General features: G+C 41.3%; 1 protein-coding gene across 5 annotated transcripts in view; it reads right to left on the bottom strand.

The window, feature by feature from the left end:
• Positions 1–24,770, bottom strand: part of LOC120055830 (cyclic AMP-dependent transcription factor ATF-6 alpha-like) — a 45,231-nt gene that overhangs the window by 8,590 nt on the left and 11,871 nt on the right. For 2 of the 5 annotated variants that reach the window (XM_039003820.1, XM_039003821.1), the window contains exons 9-15: positions 24,667–24,758; positions 22,907–23,086; positions 19,110–19,232; positions 18,479–18,602; positions 11,594–11,661; positions 10,231–10,342; positions 1,275–1,359 (exon numbers count right to left, since the gene is read on the bottom strand). In XM_039003820.1, the coding sequence (XP_038859748.1) occupies positions 1,275–1,359; positions 10,231–10,342; positions 11,594–11,661; positions 18,479–18,602; positions 19,110–19,232; positions 22,907–23,086; positions 24,667–24,758 (784 nt within the window). The remainder of the gene's footprint in view (positions 1–1,274; positions 1,360–10,230; positions 10,343–11,593; positions 11,662–18,478; positions 18,603–19,109; positions 19,233–22,906; positions 23,087–24,666; positions 24,759–24,770) is intronic. The other 3 variants (XM_039003825.1, XM_039003822.1, XM_039003824.1) reach the window with 3 other exon arrangements.

Below are 24,770 nucleotides of genomic sequence, written 5' to 3'. Positions count from 1 at the left end.
TGCACAGCTGCATAACAAAGTTGATCCATACGACTCAGAAAACCGGTCGTGGAAAGTTTCAGACCATTAAGAGTGTAAAGAGGGTAAGAGAGGCCTCTGCAGTTCTCGGTACTGAGGGGCCTCTGAGACGCACTAACGTATGTTCACAAGGGCCTGGCTGTTGGCCATGACGGTGGGGCTCCTGGATTGAGGGCAGCCGTTCCCCAGAGGACTGCAAGGAGGAAGGTTTTCCTTTGGCCGGAGACCCCTGTCTGTAAGGGCTGAGCTCTGAGAGACAGTATGGCTGCGGAATGGATGAACCATGATAATAGATCCAAAGCACAGTGGTCTCACAGCACTTACTGCTGAGCATAGAGTTTCTATGAGAAACTGTACATCCGAAACATCAGACGCTATGAGAATCAAGTGCAGTGGCTGTTTTCTAATTTGGAATTTTCACATTTTATACATCTTAACAAAACGTTTGAATGCTAATCATAGTACATATTATGGCAATACTTAGTAGCTTAAAATACAGACCTATAAAATGTATCAATAATTAATCATAACTGCACACAAAAAACTAAAAAAACATTCTGAAGCCTGAGGGGACAGAACCCAAACAAAGGAGGGTGAATAAATTCCCCATGACCTAGTAAAATCTGACTCATATTTTAAAGCACTTCTCTGAAACTTACCCCTACCCGGTCACTGGAGAGACAGTAAATCACCTAAGATTAGAAAAGAAAAATGTCCTGTACAGTACTGTCTCTGAACTCCAGGAACTATATATTCTTTCCTTAAAAGGGTATGGAAAATACAACAGCGTTCCGCTATCATCTGTATCCCACTTCCTTTCCTTTTCTTCAGGGTAGAAGGGACACCAAAAGACCAGTACAATTCCCCTCAGCAAAATAGCCTAATTCATTGCACATGCCAGAAATACAAAGAGCTTAGCTTACACATGAAAACGATTTCTGTTACTGACTCAATAGGAAGTAAATACAGAGTAAAGCTTTCAAGACTAGAAGAAAAAGTGTGTGAGTATTCATCCACCACACTAACAATCAGTTGTTGAAGCTGGTTCAAGCTTTCACTAAACTAATGACTATAGTTACAGTGAGTGTAGGTTTTCTGTTTATACACTGTGGGTAGGTGGAGGTGTAAATTGGCCGTGGCTTCTGATTACGTGAAAGCTCTGCTCTAAAACGTACAATACACTTCCTTAGAGTTCAGAGTCAAAAGTTGATATTTGGCATGCTGTTGCTCAGTTCACATTGTCTACTGGTCCTTACCGTTCATATTAATAGCTGGTAACACCAAGGACATCTTTGGCCTGCTCCCCTTGCTGTGGTTGGTTGCAGGGAGCAGAAGGTGATCCTAGAGACACAGAGAGAGAATGGGGGATTAGAGAGTGAATGCAGTGAGTCATTACTCAAGAGTTCACCTAGTCTTTAGACAAGAAGGAGATACATTTGACAGTAGAGATGTTGTGCTGTTCAGGGCGGATTTTCTCTTGCAAATCCCAGTAGGACTATGCATGTGGACTCAATTTGATTTAACCTTTATTTAACTACAGTACCAGTCAAAAGTTTGGACACACAGACTCATTCAAGGGTTTTTCTTTATTTTTACTATTTTCTACATTGTAGAATAATAGTGAAGACATCAAAACTATGAAATAACACATGGAATCATGTAGTAACCAGTGGCGTAAAGTACTTAAGTAAAAATACTTTAAAAGTACTACTTAAATATTTTTGGGGGGTATCTGTACTTTACTATTTATGACAACTTTTACTTTACTACATTCCTAAATAAAATATTGTACTTTTTACTCCATACATTTTCTCTGACAACCACTAGTACTTGTTACATTTTGAATGCTTAGCAGGACAGGAAGTGTCAAATTCACGCACTTATCAACAGAAGACGTGGTTGTCCCTACTACCGCTGGACTTGCGGACTCACTAAACACAATTGTATCTTTTGTAAATAATGTCTGAGTGTTGGAGTGTGCCCCTGGCAATACATACATAAAAACAAGAAAATGGTGCTGTCTGCTTTGGTTAATATAAGGAATTTGAAATTATTTATACTTTTACTTTTGATACTTAAGTATATTTTAGCTATTCAATTTACTTTTGATACTTAAGTATATTTAAAACCAAATACTTTTAGACTTTTACTCAAGTAGTATTTTACTGGGTGACTTTTACTTTTACTTGAGTAACTTTCTATTAAAAGGTATCTATACTTTTACTCAAGTATGAAAATTGGGTACTTTTTTCCCCACTGGTTGTAACCAAAAAAGTGTTAAACAAATCAAAATATATTGTAGATTTTAGATTCTTCAAAGTAGCCACCCTTTGCCTTGATGACAGCTCTGCACACTCTTGGCATTCTCTCAACCAACTTCACAAGGAATGCTTTTCAAACCGTGTTGAAGGAGTTCCCACATATGCTGAGCACTTGTTGGCTGCTTTTCCTTCACTCTGAGGTCCAATTGATCCCAAACCATCGCAATTGGGTTGAGGTCGGGTGATTGTGGAGGCCAGGTTATCTGATGCAGCACTCCATCACTCTCTTTCTTGGTCAAATAGCCCTTACACAGCCTGGAGGTGTGTTAGGTCATTGTCCTGTTGAAAAACAAATGACAGTCCCACTAAGGGCAAACCAGATGGGATGGCGTATCGCTGCAGAATGCTGTGGTAGCCATGCTGGTTAAGTGTGCCTTGAATTCTAAATAAATCACAGACAGTGTCACGAGCAAAGCACCATCACACCTCCTCCTCCATGCTTTACGGTGGGAACCATATATGCAGAGAGCATCTCTTCACCTACTCCGCGTCTCACAAAGACATGGCGGTTGGAACCAAAAATCTCACATTTGGACTCATCAAACCAAAAAGACAGATTTCCACCAGTCTAATGTCCATTGCTCGTGATTGTTGGCCGAAGCAAGTCTCTCCTTCTTATTGGTGTTCTTTAGTAGTGGTTTCTTTGCAGCAATTCAACCACGAAGGCCTGATTCACACAGTCTCCTCTGAACACTTGATGTTGAGATGTGTCTGTTACTTGAACTCTGTGAAGCATTTATTTGGGCTGCAATTTCTGAGGCTGGTAGCTCTAATGAACTTATCCTCTGCAGAAGAGGTAACTCTGGGTCTTCCTTCCTGTGGCGGTCCTCATGAGAGCCAGCTTGATGGTTTTTGCGACTGCACTTCAATCTTTCTGGATTGACTGACCTTAATTTCTTAAAGTAATGATGGAATGTCGTTTCTCTATGCTTATTTGAGCTGTTCTTGCCATAATATGGACTTGGTCTTTAACCAAATAGAGCTAGCTTCTGTATACCACCCCTACCTTGTCACAACACAACTGATTGGCTCAAACACATTAAGAAGGAAAGAAATTCCACAAATGAACTTTTAACAAGGCACACCTGTTAATTGAAATGCATTCCAGGTGACTACCTCATGAAGCTGGTTGGGAGAATGCCAAGAGTGTGGAAAGCTATCAAGGCAAAGGGTGGCTACTTTGAAGAATCTCAAATATAAAATATATTTTGATGTGTTTAACACTTTTTTGGCTACTACATGAATCCATGTGTTATTTCATAGTTTTGATGTCTTTACTATTATTATACAATGTAGAAATAGTAAAAATAAAGAAAAACTCTTGAATGAGTAGGTGTGTCTAAACTTTTGACTGGTACTGTATGTAGTCCCACTGACGTCAGAATAACTACTTCCCAAGGGCGACCTGATATCAATAAATGTACATAATTTACAGTCATGGGTGCCATGGTCAAGGGGAGTGACTACAACCCAAACAATGCCTCAAGCCACTGTCTGTCCACCTATAGGCTGACAACAAGAAAAAAATACACGTAATGACAGACCAGAGACATCCAGACACTTCCGTGGCCACTGCGGCCATAACTCTGAAGTGCACGCACCATGAACCCCACAAGGCACAAGAGGTACGGAATTCACAAAAAAACGTCCTAAAGAGAACTTAAGGCCAATAAATCTCAACATACATTGACCTCTGATCATACCTTTGACTGTACAATGTTTTCACAGTTTGGGGTGTAAAGACAGTCATTGTTTGAAGAGACAGGCCAAAAACAGTAGTTAACAACAGCGTTGACACCTGGACAGCAGGTTGTGACATACACATAAAAAGAACAGGAGAATGATGTGGTTGTAAATGTATTTTAAAAGCAGACAGCTGGGGCTCTATGAAAATAATCAATGATGGGCACATTAGCTAGACAAGCCATCCATTGTTCAAAGAAATAAATCACAAATCAAGCACATGGCCATTAAAACCCAGACCATATCAGAAACAGTCATTTCTTGACACAAACCAAGGCTACTTTTCCTCCATTTCTATTAAGTTGGCAGAGTTCAAATGCATCTACATGCTGTCTGATCAGCTAGTCATCTAGGTTCCCTCCATGGAACCCTAGCCTTTATTAGAGGCATGAACACAGTAATTCAAAGTCCTGTTAAACATCGGTGGTCTGGGAGAGGAGACCCATGCATGGTTGAGAGACCACTGTCCTTCTGTGTTTGATTTAGCCTTCCTGCAGTGCCAGGTGGGTCGGTTCTGCAGTTTTGGGACTATTCCATTGGTTCTATTGCGGCAGGCAAACTCAATCAAGCCCAGCTACAGTATTTGAAAAGATTTTAAAGAGTTAAAAACAGAGCTGTTCCTGCGAGAAGAAGTCACGGAAAAACAAGGAACTTCAGCCCGAAGCTCACTGATGTAGAACAGATATACAGTAAAGTAGGACTACAGACTGAAGAGCTACGGGGTCAATTAGGATCATTGAAGTTAGGGCTCCCAAGGACTAGTTAACATGTCAAAAGACTCAAAAGCCCAAAAAAGTCAGATGTTTACAGTAGACTAGAGTGACGGCACAGAGGTAAATATTTTGTTTTGAAGCCAGCTGCCACTCTGGGGAGTACGTATGACTTTACCTCAGATGGACATAGATGGCTAACATAAATGTTAGCATCTGCTAAAAGTAGCTAGCTACATGATTGGTCTGCTTCTGAGTAAAATATCGGCGCCAGTACGGACTGGCTCGGATCAGCACAATACAGTGTCTAAATAACAGTGTAAGTAGGTGGAGATTAACATTGAGAAGACATGGAAGCCAGGGTCAACTGCACTTATAATAGACTGAGACTCTGGTTCTGACCCAGCCCTTGAAACAACACCAGTTCTAAGAAGCTGACAGAAGTAAGGAGCTTAGTGAAAAACATACACCAGGCACTGTTCCCCATTGGGTATTCACAGCACACACAGGCACAGACACACGTGATAACACACACACACACACGTACACATGGATTTTGTATTGAGAGTAGTAGAGTAGTGGCTTGGGGGAACACACTTAATGTGTTGTGAAAAGTGTCAGGAAACGTAATGTCATTTTAATTGTATATACAGTTGAAGTCGGAGGTTTACATACACTTAGGTTGCAGTCATTAAAACTCGTTTTTCAACCACTCCACAAATTTCTTGTTAACAAACTATAGTTTTGGAGAGTCGGTTAGGATATCTACTTTGTGCATGACACAAGTAATTTTTCCAACAACTGTTTACAGACAGATTATTTCACTTATAATTCACTATATCACAATTCCAGTGGGTCAGAAGTTTACATACACTAAGTTGACTGTGCCTTTAAACAGATTGGAAAATTCCATAAATGATGTCATGGCTTTAGAAGCTTCTGATAGACTAATTGACATCATTTGAGTCAATTGGAGGTGTAGATGTGTTTCAAGGCCTACCTTCAAACTCAGTGCCTCTTTGGTTGACATCATGTGTAAATAAAAATAAATCAGCCAAGACCTCAGAAAAATAATTGTAGACCTCCACAAGTCTGGTTCATCCTTGGGAGCAATTTCCAAACACGTGAAGGTACCACGTTCATCTGTATAAACAATAGTACACAAGTATAAACACCACGGGACCACACAGCCGTCATACTGCTCAGGAAGGAGAAGTGTTCCGTCTCCTAGAGATGAATGTACTTTGGTGTGAAAAGTGCAAATCAATCCCAGAACAGCAAAAGACCTTGTGAAGATGCTGGAGGAAACAGGTACAAAAGTATCTATATCCACAGTAAAACAAGTCCTATATCGACATAACCTGAAAGGCTACTCAGCAAGAAAGAAGCCACTGCTCAAAAACCGCCATAAAAAAGCCAGACTACAGTTTACAACTGCACATGGGTACAAAGATCGTACTTTTCGGAGAAATGTTCTCTGGTCTGATGAAACAAAAATAGAACTGTTTGGCCAAAATGACCATTGTTATTTTTGGAGCAAAAAGGGGGAGGCTTGCAAGCCGAAGAACACCATCCCAACCATGAAGCACGGGGGAGGTAGCATCATGTTGTGGGGGTGCTTTGCTGCAGGAGGGACTGGTGCGCTTCACAAAATAGATGGCATTATGAAGAGGGGAAATTATGTGGATAAATTGAAGCAACATCTCAAGACATCAGTCAGGAAGTTAAAGCTTGGTCGCAAATGGGTCTTCCAAATGGACAATGACCCCAAGCGTACTTCCAAAGTTGTGGCAAAATGGTTTAAAGACAATAAAGTCAAGGTATTGGAGTTGCCATCACAAAGCCCTGACCTCAATCCTATAGAAAATTGGTTAGCAGAACTGAAAATGTGTGTGCGAGCAAGGAGGCCTACAAACCTGACTCAGTTACACCAGCTCTGTCAGGAGGAATGGGCCAAAATTCGCCCAACTTATTGTGGGAAGCTTGTGGGAGGCTACCCGAAACGTTTGACCCAAGTTTAAAAAATGTAAAGGCAATGCTACCAAATACTAATTGAGTGTATGTAATCTTCAGACCTACTGGGAATGTGACGAAATAAATAAAAGCTGAAATAAATCATTCTCTCTACTATTATTCTGACATTTCACATTCTTAAAATAAAGTGGTGATCCTAACTGAAGTAAGACAGGGAATTTTTACTAGGATTAAATGTCAGGAATTGTGAAAAACTGAGTTTAAATGTATTTGGCTAAGGTGTATGTAAACATCCTACTTCAACTGTAACTGCCTTAATGTTGCTGGACCCCAGGAAGAGTAGGCTAATGGAGATCCTTAATAAATACAAATAGAGCCTATCAACAGCCACCTTCAGGAGAATGAAAGAGGATGGATTATTGCTGCGTTGGTGCTTCAAGGGCCCTTGCTAGCAGTCTTCAAAAGGACACATGCTAGCTGTCTTCATGGGGATACAGTAGGCCTGCCCCCCATTCGGCTCTTTGGCAGAGGTTGTAATAGCGGCTAGGTCTGAACTCTAAGAGACCACACGTTTCCATGAGTTTTGAAGAAAAGAAAAAAAGAGAAGGAAAAGAATCCTACCATTTTGTTCAAAAACATCTATTCACTTTAGCGTAGTACCCCAGTGAGCCAATTATCCTCACCGAAAGTGATTCAGGCAGTGTAGGCATGTATATATTCCTGATAATCACATCCCCCTACAAAACCTTTGGGTTCTGCTGTTCCTTCCCACAGCAGCCCAGGTCTACCCATGTGCATCAAGTTAGTGTTCTGCTCTTTCCATCACTTGCGTTGTGGCGTGCGCTTTGGGACAGGCCAATGAAATCAGAAGCTGCTCTGTTCATTCCATCAGGCCAGAGAGAGGGCTGAGGCTTAGGAGAGCCGACTGCAGCTGTGCAGTCCCTCCCTCCCTCCTCTACTGTACATTCTTGTCTACTGGTAGGTCTCCATGGCTGGCTGAATGACCCATTTGAAGGCTAGAAGTACAGATCGTACAGAAGCCGGCAGCCACATCCAATAATGTCACAACGCTTGTTTGCAGAGTGCCATTCATCCAGTTACTGTAAATACGTGACACTCGCTTAAAAAAAAGAAACATTTCACAAATGTTGAACTTCGTCTCCATCATCTCCAGCACCACCCCAACATATGTGAAAATGGTGTGTTTCTATTTGTTGTAGTAAAACAGATTCAAATGTAGATATGTTCCTTTAAGACCGTCAAAGTGTGGAGGGTTTGACTCATTGACAACAACGCAATGTACAGCTTATGTACAGTAACTACTGGAAAAGGAGCATACTTGGTTTGCCAGCAAACGGTTTCCATTGACGCCATGATACCAAAAAAAATGTATAAGAGTCCCTTATCCGGTCTGAATGATGTAGGCAGGTCAGAAAACAGGCGGTGGGTGGGTTGATGTCTCCATTGGGGCTCGGTAAACAGGGCCTTCGGGAAACATATCTGGTCCTTGGATAAAGGGCCCTCAGAGAGCAGAGCTGACGGGCACACAAAAGAGCTAAAGAGCGGCCCCTGGGAGTTGATGGTCCAAATGGAGAGATTGTGATCAGAGTTCACTTTCCTTCTCTCTCTCTCAGGTTCTCACAAAACAGACGTTGGCAGGCCATCAGAGAGAATGGTCCCTGCTAACTCTCCTGAGCAGTCATCAGGTTGGAATAACGTTGCAAATCAGACCTAAGACTTTCTGAATTGATGGCTAATTTAATGTGGGGGGGGGGGGGGGGTGGCGGGTGGCAGTGTTAGGGGTGCAATGGAATAAGACAGTCAGTCCTTCTGGTTGAGAATGACAATGAAAGCCTTCTCAGTGTAACAGAGGCAGAACTGAGAAGGGGTTCAGACGATTAGCATCATGAGAATACTATTACGAAGCCTCAGAAGACTTTACAGGTTTCCCTCTATGATATGTCTAAAGGAATGTCTGGAAACATATCAGAGGAGAAGGACTAACAGATCTAGGGGGTCTCAGAGTTCAAAGTTTGTGGTAATTTTTATGAAAATGGAGGTATGTTCAATTTGGTAATCAAATACACTTTCCTGGCAGAGGTTGCCGATAAACAGGTTCTTTTGACTTCTGTTTTAATGTAAATGTATTAAAGATGTGTCAGTACAATGGATACATCATTCGAATTGACCAGACAAAAGATGTCAAAATGTGTAGGACGGAAGGAAGATGTGCTTAATCAACAAATCAAAAGACTATCTATGGTTAGGCTACACCAAATAAAAATGAAAAATAAATAAAAAATATGGAAATGGACTCCGTCGGTAACCCTAAACGGTCATTTTAGCCAAAACGCCACACAGAATAAAATTTATAAAAACAGCCTCAAGGATCTTCTTTATTGTTCTAGATAATTCCTACCGAATGTGCTCGCTCAGAATTCTATACATCAAACACACGAATGAAACTCGCCAATTGGTCAGGCATTAACTGAACACTGTTAAAGCTACAAATCACATACAAATGCAATACATATGCTCATTTGTGACGATTGAAGTGCCAATGTACATATATAAATCAGCCACAGCCATTTTTCAAGCCTCATTCATTCATGCATTCCAAATCAAATCACATTTTATTGGTCACATACACATATTTAGCAGATGTTATTGCGGGTGTAGCGAAATGCTTGTGTTCCAAGCTCCAACCGTGCAGTAGTATCTAACGATTCACAACAATAAACACATTTAAAAGTAAAAGAATGGAATTAAGAAATATATAAACATTAGATTGAGCAATGTCGGAGTGGCATTGACTGAAATACAGTAGAATAGAATACAGTATATACATAAGAGATGAGTAAAGCAATATGTAAACGTTATTTAAACATTATTTAAACATTTGGGAGGAGAAAAAAAAGGGAAGGAAATATTTTCCTAAGCTTCAAAAGACCATCTGCTTTTTCAGTTGGGGCTTTCCGCCTTCAATTAAGACAGAAACTTGGTACCCTTGGTTATGCTCAATATGCCCTTCAAAATTGTTTCATGACCGCTTTATGATTCTGTTTCTTTCCCACTCAGCAGTTTCATCTGTTGAAGACATGCTGATGACAATACTGCGTCATGAAACAGACCGGATCTCCATTTGGCCATGAGATCAGCCACAATCCGAAGGACACATTGTTGCCTACTTCTATGGAAAATGCTATGGAATATGGGGCTCTCGAGTGGCGCAGCGGTCTAAGGCACTGCATCTCAGTGCTAGAGGCGTTATTACAGACACCCTGGTTCGAATCCAGGCTGTATCACAACCGGCCGTGATTGGGAGTCCCGTAGGGCGGCGCACAATTGGCCCAGCATCGTCCGGGTTTGGCCAGTGTAGGCCGTCATTGTAAATAAGAATTTGCCTAGTTAAATAAAGGTTAAATAAAAAAATCTAAAATAAAAATATGCATGGGGTGACTCACCCTGCGAAAGGACACCACGTAGAAAGTGTCGCCTCGTCGATTTAACTCATCAAAGAAGTCCCTGTAGCTTTGATGGCGTGAGTAGTACACCTGAACCTCACTCCCTGGCCTACTGAGAGAGAGAGAGAGAGGTGACAGTGAAATACATTATATGACATCAAATTATGCCATATCAAAACTAAATCAAACATAACTTTAATTACATATCAGATGTATATTAACTGACATCTAAGAGTCTGACAACCACAGTCAGAGACCTAGAACATGTTGATGAAATTTACAGTAACTACATTTACTGTAACTAAAATCACCATCTCCTTTACATTAACCATTATGACAATGGTATTATTATGCCTATTACTATGTTTTAAGATAATAAGTAAACTAGTAATAGTACTGCTAGTTCTCAGCTCACAGTGTAACAAGTTGTATGTTTACCACACACATATTTTTTTATTTCACCTTTTTTTTTACTTCTTCGGGATCGGTGTCCCATCCAGGGGATGGTTGAGCTAACGTAGGCTAATGCGATTAGCATGAGGTTGTAAGTAACAAGAACATTTCCCAGGACATAGACATATCTGATATTGGCAGAAAGATTAACAAGACTTTAAGCTAACTGCACTATTTACAGTAGCTATTACAGTGAAATAATACCATGCTATTGTTTGAGGAGAGTGCATAGTTTTGAACTTGAAAAGTTATTAATAAACAAATTAGGTACATTTGGGCAGTCTTGATACAAAATTTTGAACAGAAATACAATGGTTCATTGGATCAGTCTAAAACGTTGCACGTACACTGCTGCCGTCTAGTGGCCAAAATCTAAACTTCCCCTGGGCTGTAATAACACATTATGGCCTTTCTCTTGCACTTCAATGATGATATTACCAAATAAAAACATTTAGTTTTTTTCTTTGTATTATCTATTACCAGATGTAATGTGTTATATTCTCCTACATTCCTTTCACATTTACACAAACTCAAAGTGTTTCCTTTCAAATAGTATCAAGTATATGCATATCCTTGCTTCAGTGCCTGAGATAAAGGCAGTTAGATTTGGGTATGTCATTTCAGGCGAAAACTGAAAAAAAGGGTCAGTCCAATACGATTCATGTAGCATAGGTCTACCATTTGGTGACTTGGTAGACAAGGCTACCATTGTGGTTGGGCAGCTAAATAGCAACACCACTGGTTTGGCCTCTCATGCTACTGAAGAAAGAGTAGTGGAGCCAGAAAAAAAACCATGGCCATAAAATTATTTGGAGAGAAATTATGGTGAACATCTGAAGAGTTTGGGAAAGTGAGACATCGAAAATACTGTAGGTTCCATTTACAACGCAATTTTTTGATAAATACTTACTCAGAGTAGCGGACTGTTACAACCGAGTTACTGGACTGGTTCGTCTGGGGTCTCTCCTCAGGTGACTTCTGTGAAAAAATGATAAAATGCTGGTCAGTGAGTCATTTCAGTTAAATTCTGAAACTTGAATCATATACTGAAGATTGGAATACCATTGTGTTTTTTGTCTTGGCTGACTGATGACAAACTAAAAAACAAGTAGAACTTAAAAAGAGACACATTAGTTATTTATGTGGCATTTTTTTTGGTAGTTGACCATTCCCTTAGCCAGTATGCCACATTGAGACTTCAGCATGCTCTCTAAGAGCAGTGCTCTGTTGTACTGACCATAAGAGCCTGATCCTCATCCCATCTCTGCTATACATATGGCCTGTGAACTACATGTGAAACTAAAGCACAGGAATAAAACCTGTCACCATGCAAAATACATGTACGCTGAAATGTTTTCCTTTAAAATTCAATACACTTCCCCTTTAAAAACTTTCAGATCAAAATCTAAAAACATATCAGTTAGCTTCTTTTAAGTCATGTTTGAGCACTTCAGGAATAATTTGATACGACCCATATCGTTGGATGACACATGCAATATTACCATAAAAACCAACAAGGTTCGGATGAAATTAACACTTTAAAAACAACTGACTAAAGCCTATCAATCAAAAGACAATGACAGTGAGTCCTGGCACGCAGGTTCAACAGGTCACTGCATGAGTGGCCAGCAGCTGTGCAAACAGCATCAGGCTCATTTTGAGAAATTAGTCTTCCTGGCATTTCGGGACATGCCGAGGCTCTGAAAAGGCGTTTAATGTTTCACCGTGGTTAGAGATTTGTGCCCAGAGCGATGTACATTTTAGGTCACCCTCAGTCTCAAACCTCACCCCTCATTGAGTCAATCAACAACTCTCCTTACTGTAAGTCAATCGTTATGCCTCAGCCTCACGCTTCAAGGAGGGTAGACAACGGATTTAAGGAGGGGTGAGGCATGAGGCTGAGGGTATAGAATGTACACCTTAGGGGGGCCGAAACTGTGGACATAATTAAGAGATCTTAAAACACTATTTTTTAGCTTTGTTTTTCCTTAGGGTGCTTTTTAATCATTCCAATTTTAGTGTTATTCTTTTGTTTTTTATCCTCTTATGTTGCGTGGTAAATAAATATTTAATGTATAAAACTTGCTGTATAAATAAAGCTTGATTTAATTTGATTACACCGTACAGATGAGGGGGATCAGGATTCCATTGAGACAGTCTAATTCTAGTCTCCGATAAATCCTACCGAATGTAGTACAAGTTTACCACAGGCATTTTAGGACATGGCAGAAACTCAGAAGATACTGAACGGTATCCTGATGTGGAGCAGAGATGAGATTGGATAGACAGAGGGCACCTCAAATCCAATCACATTTTATTCGTCACATGCACTAAATACAACAGGTGTAGACCTACAGTGAAATGCTTACGTACAAGCTCTTCCTCAATGATGTATAGTTAAAAAAAGACGATAAGAACACATAATAATGTAGGCTATTTACAAGGAGTACCAATACCATATCGATGTGCAGGAATACATGGTAGTTTAGGTAGATACAGTGATACAATGACTGAGGTTAAAATGCAGACAGTCTGTTTTAATTTGAGGGTAATTTCATCCATATCAGGTGAACCATTCAGAAATTACAGCACTTTATTTTAGGGGACCAAAAGTACTGGGACAAAATCACTTGTGTATTTTTTTTTTTTTTTATTTTTTTTATTTTTATATATCCATACACGCATGCATACATATATACATATATACATACACATACCTATATAGACATACATACTTTTTTAAAGAATATACCTTTATTATTATTCCCCGCAACCCTACCACCGCTCCCCCAATTGGAGTAAACTAATAAACACTTCTGCTTTTACCTTCAATTTATACATCTTATACCTATTTTACAGACACAGACTACTTTATAATAGTTCTCTCTTGTTTGTTCTTAGTCCTTCCTCTATTTCTGTTGTCCATCCAATTTTATTTCCACTTGTAACTGTGCTATTTCACAAAAGCTTATGTGTATTAAAGTATCCCAAAGTTTAAAGAACAGAATATGTTTCTAAAAAAGTCTCCATTAATGTGGATGCTACCATGATTACGGACAGTCCTGAATGAATCGTGAATAATTATGAGTGAGAAAGTTACAGACGCACAAATATCATACCCTCTAAAAAGGCTAACTTCCCCTGTTGTTGTAATGGTGAGAGGTTTGCATGTCTTGGGGGTATGATATTTGTGCGTCTGTAACTTTCTCATTCATCATTATTCCCGATTCATTCAGGACTGTCCGTAATCATGGTAGCATCCACATTAATGTAGAAGTGTTTAGAAACATATTCTAGTCTTATTTACAATAAAAGTCCCTCCAAAATGACAAAATACATTTTCATTCATTTATATTGAGCATAAAATAATCTGAAACACAACCAAAACAAACAAGAAATGTGTCCAACAACTTTGTAGTCACAAGCTTGATGTAATCATTGCGTGCTAGGAATATGGGACCACATACTAAACTTTTGACTACTTTGACTACGATATGGATGAAAAAACCCTCAAAATAATGTTGACAGTCTGCACTTTAACCTCATAGTAATTGTATCATATTTCGACACGCACACCACACAAAACCAAAAACGTCACTCCGGTACAAAATAAAATCAGCTATGCATAGTCACTTTACCCCTACCTACATGTACAAATTACCTCGACTAACCTGTACATTGACTCGGTACCGGTTCCCCTGTATATAGCCTCGCTGTTGTTATTTTATTGTTACTTATTTTATTACTTTTAGTTTATTTAGTAAATCTTTTCTTAAATGTATTTTCTTAAAACTGTATTGTTGGTTAAGGGCTTGTAAGTAAGCATTTCACGGTAAGGTCTACACCTGTTCGGCGCATGTGACAAATAAAATTGGATTTGACTGCAGAATCTGAGAGTGGCATTACTCATGAACAGCTTGAGTTTGGTATTCAGCCTGACTGTATGATGTCCAGTCTGTATCGTAGATTTCATTCCCCTTTTCACCTGAAATATCCCTCCTCCTCCTCAAACTATGTGTGCTAGCCTCATTGCCGTGGGAATGGAAGAGTGGAGCGAAGAGGTTTTAAAGACACTCCGCGAACAAAATCTGGCCTGACCTGGTAAGACACTCAAGTCTAATATTCCAAGTGATATCACAGGAAATATGATGACAACAAACATTATGTCCACTTTTTCCCCTTCTTTCCACACGGCAGGTTGGTGAGGATGGAGAGAGAGTTACAGATGGATGTGTTTCCTCCAATGCGTAGAGGGCTCTCCAAGTCTGTGCTTTACAGTGCGTTTCGTGGAGCACAGTGTTTTTTTTTCAGCTGCACTGTAATAAACTTACAGTCTGGGGGTTCAACCTCTGCCCTGCACTTTACTGGAATGAGATAGTCAGCCCTCCTAGCTTCTTCAAAGGACTTCTATCGAACAGACTGCTTCTCATCAAATTATACTGTAGGTTCAAAGTGGGAACACAGGGGAAAAAAGGGCATCAAGGACGTCAAAGCGCTAAAGAGGTGCCAATATTCTGCAAAACTAGGATCAAATCTCCAGGTCGGAGGAATCACAGTTCTCTATTGTTAGCCTCTCTTCAGCTCCTTCTGCTGCAGGTAGAGGAACATGCATAGGGGTTTTCCCAAAGGACAGGAAAGTCTGGAAGAGTTTATAGTTTAAACACATCCAAAGAAGTGCCGTATGAAATCTGTTTCTCTGAGTCGTATGAAAGAGTACCTTGGGAAGAGTTGATCACTCACACTGTGTATGTCCTATAGCCTATAAACTGTATATAACCCAATGCAACAGGGCTCTAGTCAAAAGTAGTGCACTTCATTGTGAGTAGTGTATCATGTGAGACACAACCAGTGAGAAGAAATGTCCAGGGTCTAGCCCTGGGGGTTACGTGCGTGGGAGAGATGGTGGTAGAAGTGCCTGTAAATAGTTTGGAATGGTCTGCTCCCAGTTTCCATCTGTTTGTGAGAGGTCTTAGCCTTGAGCACGAAACGCTGTACAACTCTAACATTATAAAACATTCAGAGCTTTATATCCTCTCGCTCCTACCTACCACGACGATCATCACAGAGAATTCACTAAACTTCCTGGAAGACCCAGAGGGTGTCATAAACAGCACAAAACCCCTCCTTCCAATTAGGCAACCCCCTTAAATATATCTTACACAGGAAGCTAGAAAAATGTGGAGTCTTCTCAAAATCAAAATTCCAAGCTGTCGATTTCTGAGTGAATAGACTATTGTAACTAAAGCAAGCTAAATGTGAATCAGCCGTCTGCGTTTGGGTTTGACCTGGTTATCATTTGCGTCCCATGTCAACTAATGTTAGTGGCACCATTTCTTTGGGTGTCTTCACTAGTATGTTTTTCTCTACAGTAAGTGGTACATACAGTAACAAAGGACAGTTTTGTGTAGCTCACACTTCATGAAGACAGGGTTAAAAGCTTTATGTGAACTCTCTCAACCAATGTTAACCCTTTACACTTGTACCCGTAAACGGTTCAATGGGAAAACAGCGGCGGTACAGTAACACGCCACACATGACGTCAGAGCTCAGGCTCAGCGATGGGTTTTGACTGACAGGCGTTCTGAACTTAAGCACATCGCGCGACAAGAAGTTGCTCCCATCCCTCCCGCGCATTTGTTGTTGTCGGAACGAGGGAAATGCTGTAAATTAAGAGGACTCTTATGTATTTTTGAAAAATGAGACGTTGAGGATTATAATAAATAGTGCTCGGATGTCATGCATGCAAGCCAAGCACCCGTTAGTCAAAATGTGCGCTTTTCCATATCATAAAACTCCTGACATATACAGTGTCAACATTGATGATCACTATGTTTGATGTACAGTTACAAGATGACATGGCGTCATACCCTTGGTGATTTGAACCCGAACGAACCTATTTTTGTCTACTTTGAAGAACATTTGCAGCGGCACACGCACCTGCATGCACTCGTGACTCCTTTCTATGGGCACCATAATAATGATCCGTTTCCCTGAATTGTGTGAAAGCCTAACACCGTAATATCTCATTTTATAATTCAGCCAGTCGTGTTGGCAATAGAACAAGCTTATGCTGCACCTTACAACACATTCTTACAGGAATATTCTTATGTTGCTAAATGTATTTTCAGATGTTGTTATCGACAAATGCGTGCGAAAAGTACAGTAAATGTAAAATGCAGATACAAATCAACAGTTTAATGTTTGTATTCAATCTTGTGTCAGGTGAACTGTCGTGTTTTGGTCTAATAAAATCTCCAAACTGCTCCCTTTCAATTGCTACCGTGGTTATGCATATGCGTTTCATATGTACTCTGTAAGAAACATTTCTATTTAACCCTATCCATATAGGCCGATTCCCACTAGTATAAAGGGTTCAAACAGCCAAGCACTCAAATTCACATTATTTAGCTTCTAAGTGGGACCAACTTTTAGGACTACATTTGTGGAGCTATCTAGCTCCTTTAGAGATCTCGGCCCTCTCCGGCAGCTCAGTCTGTATAATGCTGTAAAGCAGCAAAAGGAGCCTGTAAAACGAATGTAAAGATTTAGCTCCTCACATTCTGAAGCAGCATACTTGACTCACTGGGTTCAAATGGAAGTCACTCTAAAACAAAACAAAAATACGGTCTATAGCAGTCTTCAAACATCTCTATTTAGGCTGTCATAAATGACACATAACAAAACACGCAGAGGCTGTGGAACCGACTTACCCGGACCCTTATTCCTGACAGCTTAAGGTCCTGTAACTTCTGCACATGTGCTGGATTCTCCACTTCCTGGCAGTGGTCTCTGCTCGGAGAGAACTGGCTAGCGAACGGTGGTCGTTTGGATAAAGTTAGATCAAAGCTGAGTCAATGTCTGCAAGTTCACATTGCGATAGTATTCTACAGAACAGAACCCGAATACAATAGAGTAGTATAACGTTACTGTAAGACAAAACGCAACCTCGTTTCTTATGAGATTTTAGAATGATTGTGTGTCTCTCATGTGGCCAAAACTCAACCAAACAAAATATGTGCTTTGATTGAAACGAGGCACAGGTAGGCTATGCTACAGTTTGCTAACACCATCTGCTCTACAAGTCGCTCACTACGTCATTTGAAACACCGTAGGCTACTTGAAACAACACTGCATAACTGTAGAATATCTAAATGCACATCCCCAGGAAACTGAGATCAAATGGTTGGTATGCAGACGCTTTTTGGACATTTAACTGGTAAAACATGAAGAATTGTCATTCAAGATTGACAAGTGGGAAATGGGAAGGGAGGGGGGGGTTATGGCAACAAGTCTTATAGCAAAACCAAGTCAAATGCCATCAACTAATATCAGCATCTAACATAAGAAAAAGGCTTTAAAACTGTAAGTTCAATTTCGTTATTACCTGTAACAACAAAAACATAAATATTTAGCTATTAACCAAATTGAGTCAGATGTCGGCAGCTGTGACCTCATTGCAAGAACAATACACATATTGTCACTAAACTGTTTATGTTCCTGTGGCAGCTCTATTAAATGGGTCATCATGGAGAGCCGTCTTGACACGGGCCTGAAACCTGAAACCTCTATTGAAGTAGACATCGGCCTACGTACTGACAGTTTAAATATCCTCTGAGGTACTGCTTAATAACCTGTCCGAAAAATATGCAATGACCATTACGGACGTTTGATCACACTTTAAAACGTCTCATTATTTGGGCCATGGGACCTGACCAGGGAAATCCAATGACCTAGTTAGTATAGCTTTTTCGCTGTTTTGTAGACAAGCAGGTCATAGAAGAGTCGTCTAACCTACCAGGACAGTTTTGGTTGTGTGCTGATCTGTTGTTGTATGTCTGGACTGATCAGTGGTAGAGCGTGTGGACTTGGTTCTCTCCTCTTCGTGTCGATGAACCCAGCCTCGCAAGTTCTGAGTCAGACTGGATTATAGGGGAAGAAGGAATATTCAGGTTGAAGTTAATAAAGTATGGCTTCTATGTAAGAACTGTTGAAGGCAGCTGCTGGCTTTCATATGAGCCTCATCCCTCTCAAATGATGACGGCTTGAAGACTGAGTGAGTTTCACAGTTCCAGCCACCTTTTCATTCCACTGTGACGGCGTCAAAATGACTGGTGAACAGTTTGGTTTTATGAGCTGCCAACCAGGCTCACACATTATAGTCTAGTTAGCAGTGGGAAAGACAAAGGCTAGCTCTACAGAGAGTACTGAGAGGACTCATTCATACTCAATTCAGGTAGGTAAATACAGTGAGTTCAATATGGAATTGTATTCTGAAATCGAGGTACCCTAGTCTTACCTAGCCAGATGTTCTAATCTTGCTTCCATACTGGTGGTCGAGACAAGAAGGCTGGAAGACTGAGGCTAAGTAGAACCAAATTCTCGGCTGTTAGTAGGGTACTAATCAGATGGACTTGGTTAGTACTGACCGGAGGGACTTGGACCTGGAGACAGGAGAGTGGGGTTGGCAGGGGGGCGAGGAGGGTGACCCAAACAGGAGAGGCTCCTTCTTGACCACAGCTAGAGCCATCTCTGGAGTATAATCCTCCCACCTATAGCACAGAGAGGGGAGAGAGAGAGGGAGGGAGGTGAGGGGAGAGAGGGAGGTGAGGGGAGAGAAGAGAGGAGAGAGAGAGGGAGGTGAGGGGGAAAGAGAGGGAGGTAGGTAAGGCGAGAGAGGGAGGTGAGGGGAGAGAAGAGAGGGAGGGAGGTGAGGGGGAAAGAGAGGGAGGTAGGTAGGTAAGGCGAGAGAGGGAGGTAGGTAGGTAAAGGCGAGAGAGGTAGATAGGTAAGGGGAGAGAGAGAGAGATTAATCAACACCTCATCGACAACACATTCACCTTCCCTCTGTGATCTCATTGTGATCCAGCTGCTGATACGCTGGTGTATGCTGTGGGTTTTCCTTGTGGCCTAAGGACTGGAATATTAACCGCAATAATCAGTCACTTATTCTGGACGTCCCAAGTGTTCATCAATTCTAAACGAGCAGCTGATTCACATCTGGAACAAACAACACCTCAGATGACTTGAAAGCCAAACATTTCCCCTTAGTTGATGAATTAGGTCATAAGTTAAAGAAGGGGGTTACATTGAGTCCTACGTAGTGGCCTGCAACAATAACCTGCAGAGCCAGTGGCCTCATCTTCACGCAAGCACACACACACGTTGGACTGGATGTCTCCTGGGAACGGTTTGATAAATGGTCTGTTCCCGACATCTGTGTGGAACTCCAACTTCAAAACCTGTTGACCAGATGAATGAGCCCTGGGCTCCAGATCAGGACACAATAGGGTAGAGAATGCGGGCATCAAAACAGTCCATTAGCCCAAACAAAATGCCGTATTGTGTGTATGTTCTATAGCCTAGTCCCAGATCTGATCATGCTATGTAGCCTCCTATGATGACGAGGCTATATGTTCTACGACTTCTCATATCAAATCACACAGTTTGAGTTAGCCTAGCACTGTACTATCATCTGCTCAAAGCAGGCTATTTGCAGTAGGTGATGTAGTACTTTGTAGCAGGCAGCTGGACACATGGGGACGACCAGTGGTGACTGTAAAATTAAACTGGCCACTAAAAAGACACCCCTAGTAATACTATTTTATTGTGCTCTGCTTGTAACACTCCAATTCAACCCGCAGATTTTTCACCACAGAATGATGTGTCTAAATAAGGTAAACTTTCGTGAGTCCTGTATAACAGGATGTAAATATTATCACCAAGATAAAATGAGCACTCTCAATCACCCCCCCCAAAAAAAGCAGGGCTGGAAATAGATGCTTAGTCAAACAGAAACAACCGATCAAATCCTCTACAGTTCTGTTTCTTTGGACAGAATTAAGTGCTCTTGGATGCCTCCGATTCTACTCCAGAAGCCTGGTAAAACACTTGAGTGTACCTACTTCTCTTCAATTCAGCATTACTCTTTTTTTACTCATCTTATTCCTGGTTCGTGAGCATTTTTCCAAGATAAAGATGTGGCTTCAAAGCATAGGTGAAATTGCCAAGGGGATGGGGGGGGCGACGACAACATGCCCGCCTCCCCCCCCGAGATATAGAACAGTGCAAAATGTTTTTAAATGCAAATCAAAAATGTTTTGTTTGTTTATTTTTGGGATGTGGGGCCCCCTGGAGGTAGGTGTTCCCCAGAAAATAGCAGGAACAAGGTAACAGGAAGAGGGCTCTTAATGCCACATGGTAGAAAGACTATTCATGTCTGGAATATTCCAGGACTTGCCAATTGTTTTGTACGCAGACCCTTTTCACTACACAATGCCCCTCAATCTGCCTTTACTTACCTCTCTGGTTTTGCTAACTAGAAAAAATATATCCTAGAATTGCCCGATTTCAGTGTGTCACAACCTCATCCAAGCCAGCACTGGCCTTGCAGTCAGGTGTGTATGTAAGCCAACTTTAGAGCCCAGCCTGGAACCAATTACGTCAACCCTCAAGCTTCGGTAACAGTAAGTGAAATATTACTCCTGGACTAATTTACAGTTTCAATGTAGACTCTCCCCTGACTCTCTCTTTCTCCAAGTCTTTTCAACAGGCAATCAGCCAGTCCTTAGTTCAACTTAGACCACACTGAATCCTGAGGTGTCCCAGTGTCAGTGACCATATTTATTTAATATTCATTGAAATATATCTTAAACGACAGCTGTTTGTTAGACTGAATATCAGGACGTTAAATATACTGGAAGGTATATTTTAGCTCAGCCCCCCAAGTGTACGCCTTCCACCTGTAAACTATGAAAACTACAAAACGTGATAGGATATAATCTACTAAGTTGATCATACATTGTAAATATATGTAAATATTAACGTGCATCATTACAATAGTACTCAGTCTTTATCTTTTGTGTCTTCTTAATATTTGCATTGAAATACCGTCATTAATGATGGTGAGGACTTATCTTTCCACTTATGCTTCCACATACCGCTTTCAAAATACCCCTCAAGAGAGGCATAATAAGTCATGTCAAACTGTGTAGAATTGCAGGAAATGCATTTACAATTTTTTTTACAAATTCTGGGGGGGGACGGGACCCCCAGACCACACGTCTACTGTTCATCTCCCCCAAGATCTACACCACCATTTCGCCCTTGCTTTAAAGATGGAATCTGCATTAGGATAAACAGCCCCACAAATGGACGTGCCTTTGTTGTTTTGGTTCTGTTGAGAAAACCGAGTGACGTGTCAAGCAGCGTGCTTACAAGAATTGCAGTACATATTCTGCTGTTCTATCGCATGTGCAATGATGTCCGAGGTACAATTCTTAGATTTTTTTAAAGAGTTTATTGTTTGCCTTTACTACTTTGTTGTTGTAATATCCCAAATGGACGTGGAAGTTTCACCAATTAACAAATCCAGCTTTAAAGCCTATCAATCTAAGCCTGTGCGTGATCTGGCCGATGGTGTAAAATAGTCGAGTTCCTGTCAGCGTGCATGCAGGATTTGGTTATTCTGGGAACCAAGATTATGTGAATTGTGAGATAATTGACAATTGTAAAGAGTACCTGAACACCGAAAACACTTATGCAACCTCACACCTCTAGTTGATTTTCCATTAGTCCATAAAAACAGCAAAGTACTTCTGATGTGGAACATACTGAGGCAAGAGAAGACTGGGTCCGTTTCCAATGAATTAACGAGCTTAGGGTGTACCCCAGACATATGATTACAGTAATTTACATTCCCGTACAGTAAGAGCATCCCATCTACTTACTTAAGTCATTCTTCAGGCTCTGGTAAACGAGTGTCTCGAGACAGGCTCTGCCAGAACACTGAGGTACAATCACAAGTCAGTGAGAGACTTAGCAGGAACCATTGGTTCTCGTTGATACATAACAGGGCTTCACGATTCCTACAGGGCTAGAGTGCTGTGCTAAGGCTTCTCTGGTGCTACTTATCCTTATATGAGAAGGAACCACCTGGTGTAAGACTGTGTGGAACAAATTGTTAAAGATGAGGTTTCTAAATCATTGCGGGCAGGAAATGACAGTGACAGAAGTCCAATACAAACCGATAATGAATCAGTTTGCCATGGCAGCAGACCGCATTTAGAAGCAATTCAAAGGAAAAAAATTAATAATAAAAACGGACGTAAAATGCGTTCAGTTACAAGGGTAGTGTGTGTGTATGTGCACACACTGTATATGTGGCTTAACAGTATTATAAGTATATTGAGTCGGGAAACCCTCCTGTTCATGTTGTGTTAATTACCTGTCCTGGGATTGGTGGGATTGTGGGTACTGGGCATCCAGGGGCTCCAGTGGGGACTGGGGGTCTGGTGTTTCCTCCCCTCTCCTCTGTTGTTGGTCGGGGGAGAAGCTGAGCAGATGTCGGCTGCTTTGTGGCTTCCCAGTGGACAGGCTGGAGTTGCTGGTCTCTGACTCCCACACACTGAGACCAGAGGGACAGGGCAGGGCTTTCAGTTACACAAGCCAGGCCAAACACAGCAAGAACAACATGGACTAACACACACACGTTGATCTGAACATTATTAGAGTATTTCCCTTTAAGGACAGAAATGTTCTGCAGTGAATCAGTCACACACACACACACACACACACACACACACACACACACACACACACACACACACACACACACACACACACACACACACACACACACAGTGGTTTAAGCCATTACAAGGATCAAAACTTGTTTCCAATTTGACATGTTGATGGTAACTTAGTGTTTCATTTGTTATGAATCCATAAAGGCTCATTTTTATCAAAATGGTCAAAATGCCTACACAGGCATGAAACAACCAAGACGGGCGATGAAGACAAGAGGAAGAGTGGTCTGAACAACAGATCAGGAAGCAGAGCATTGGTTATAGTGGCCAGACTACAGACCGAAAACCACACAAAGCTTCACGTGGCGTAGGAGGGAAGGCACTCTTGGCTAAACCACACCAACAAACACACACACACACACACACACACACAAAAAGACACACGGCCATGCGTGCGCGCACCCACAGCGAGAGAGTGAGAGAAAAGAGGATAAAGCGTGTGGTCTCCTACTCGAGCCAAAACAATACCAGACACGACAGATCTGAGAGCAGTGTTCAACACAAAGACACACGTCAAGTTGTGCAGCAGTATCAAATGAAAACAGTTACAAAAAATAAAAACGTACACCCCTCGAATTCCTGCAAATGAAAACCAAACGTGGGAGTGAAAAAAAGACTCAACTCAGCAGCAGGAACTTATTCATTGAAAAAAAACATTTGATATTGACTTGAGCCATGACTGGAAACACTGGTGTTGTTTTTATTAAAACTAGTCTCACCATGAGCCGGAAACATTAGCGAAAGTTCGCTCAGCTCCTGACCGGGGTTTACTGAACAAATACTTGTGAGAGGATTTAAAAGGGACATGTTCATTCAGAACGGAATGGTAGAATACATTTAGAGTCTAAAAATGAATAAGCATCTCCAGGCTGTTTCTCCGAACCTGCCGGCCGGCGTGGAAGGGAAGCAACGCTCCCACATTCCTAGTTCTGGGAAGCTTGAGCATATGGAAAACTCAGAGCCCCTCTCCTCTCCCTACTCTCATCCAACTTTCCGAAGCCTTCCTTCGTGAGGGAATTTTTTGGGGGATGTGGCCTTTTTTCCGAGACATTGGGGGGAAACGCCTAATTTATAAGGCATGTTGGCAAATTATCCAACTCTGGACATAGCAAAGAGCTGACTGACTGACTGGCTGACATAAAAGCCACCCTATTGATAGATCATTCATTTGCATGAATGATCATATGTGAATGTGGTTGATGTTAAGTCTGGAAACTGGAGGAGAGACTCAAACACATTGGTTGTGACATATACTACAGTGACGCTGCATGAGGGCTTGTGGAGGGTTGTCGTGACACTGCATGAGGGCTTGTGGAGGGTTGTCGTGACACACACACACACACACACACACACACACACACACACACACACACACACACACACACACACCAGTGCTCACCTTATGGGACCTGTGTTGAGCACGAAGAAGACCAGGACGACCATAAGACACACAGCCCGTCTCTTTGGAGCCGTCACCTTCAGAACAGTGTTCTGTGGAGAAAG

Source organism: Salvelinus namaycush, chromosome 11, assembly GCF_016432855.1.
Source record: "Salvelinus namaycush isolate Seneca chromosome 11, SaNama_1.0, whole genome shotgun sequence".
NCBI classification, from domain to species: Eukaryota; Metazoa; Chordata; class Actinopteri; order Salmoniformes; family Salmonidae; genus Salvelinus; species Salvelinus namaycush.
This window is presented reverse-complemented; position numbering and strand designations above follow the sequence as displayed.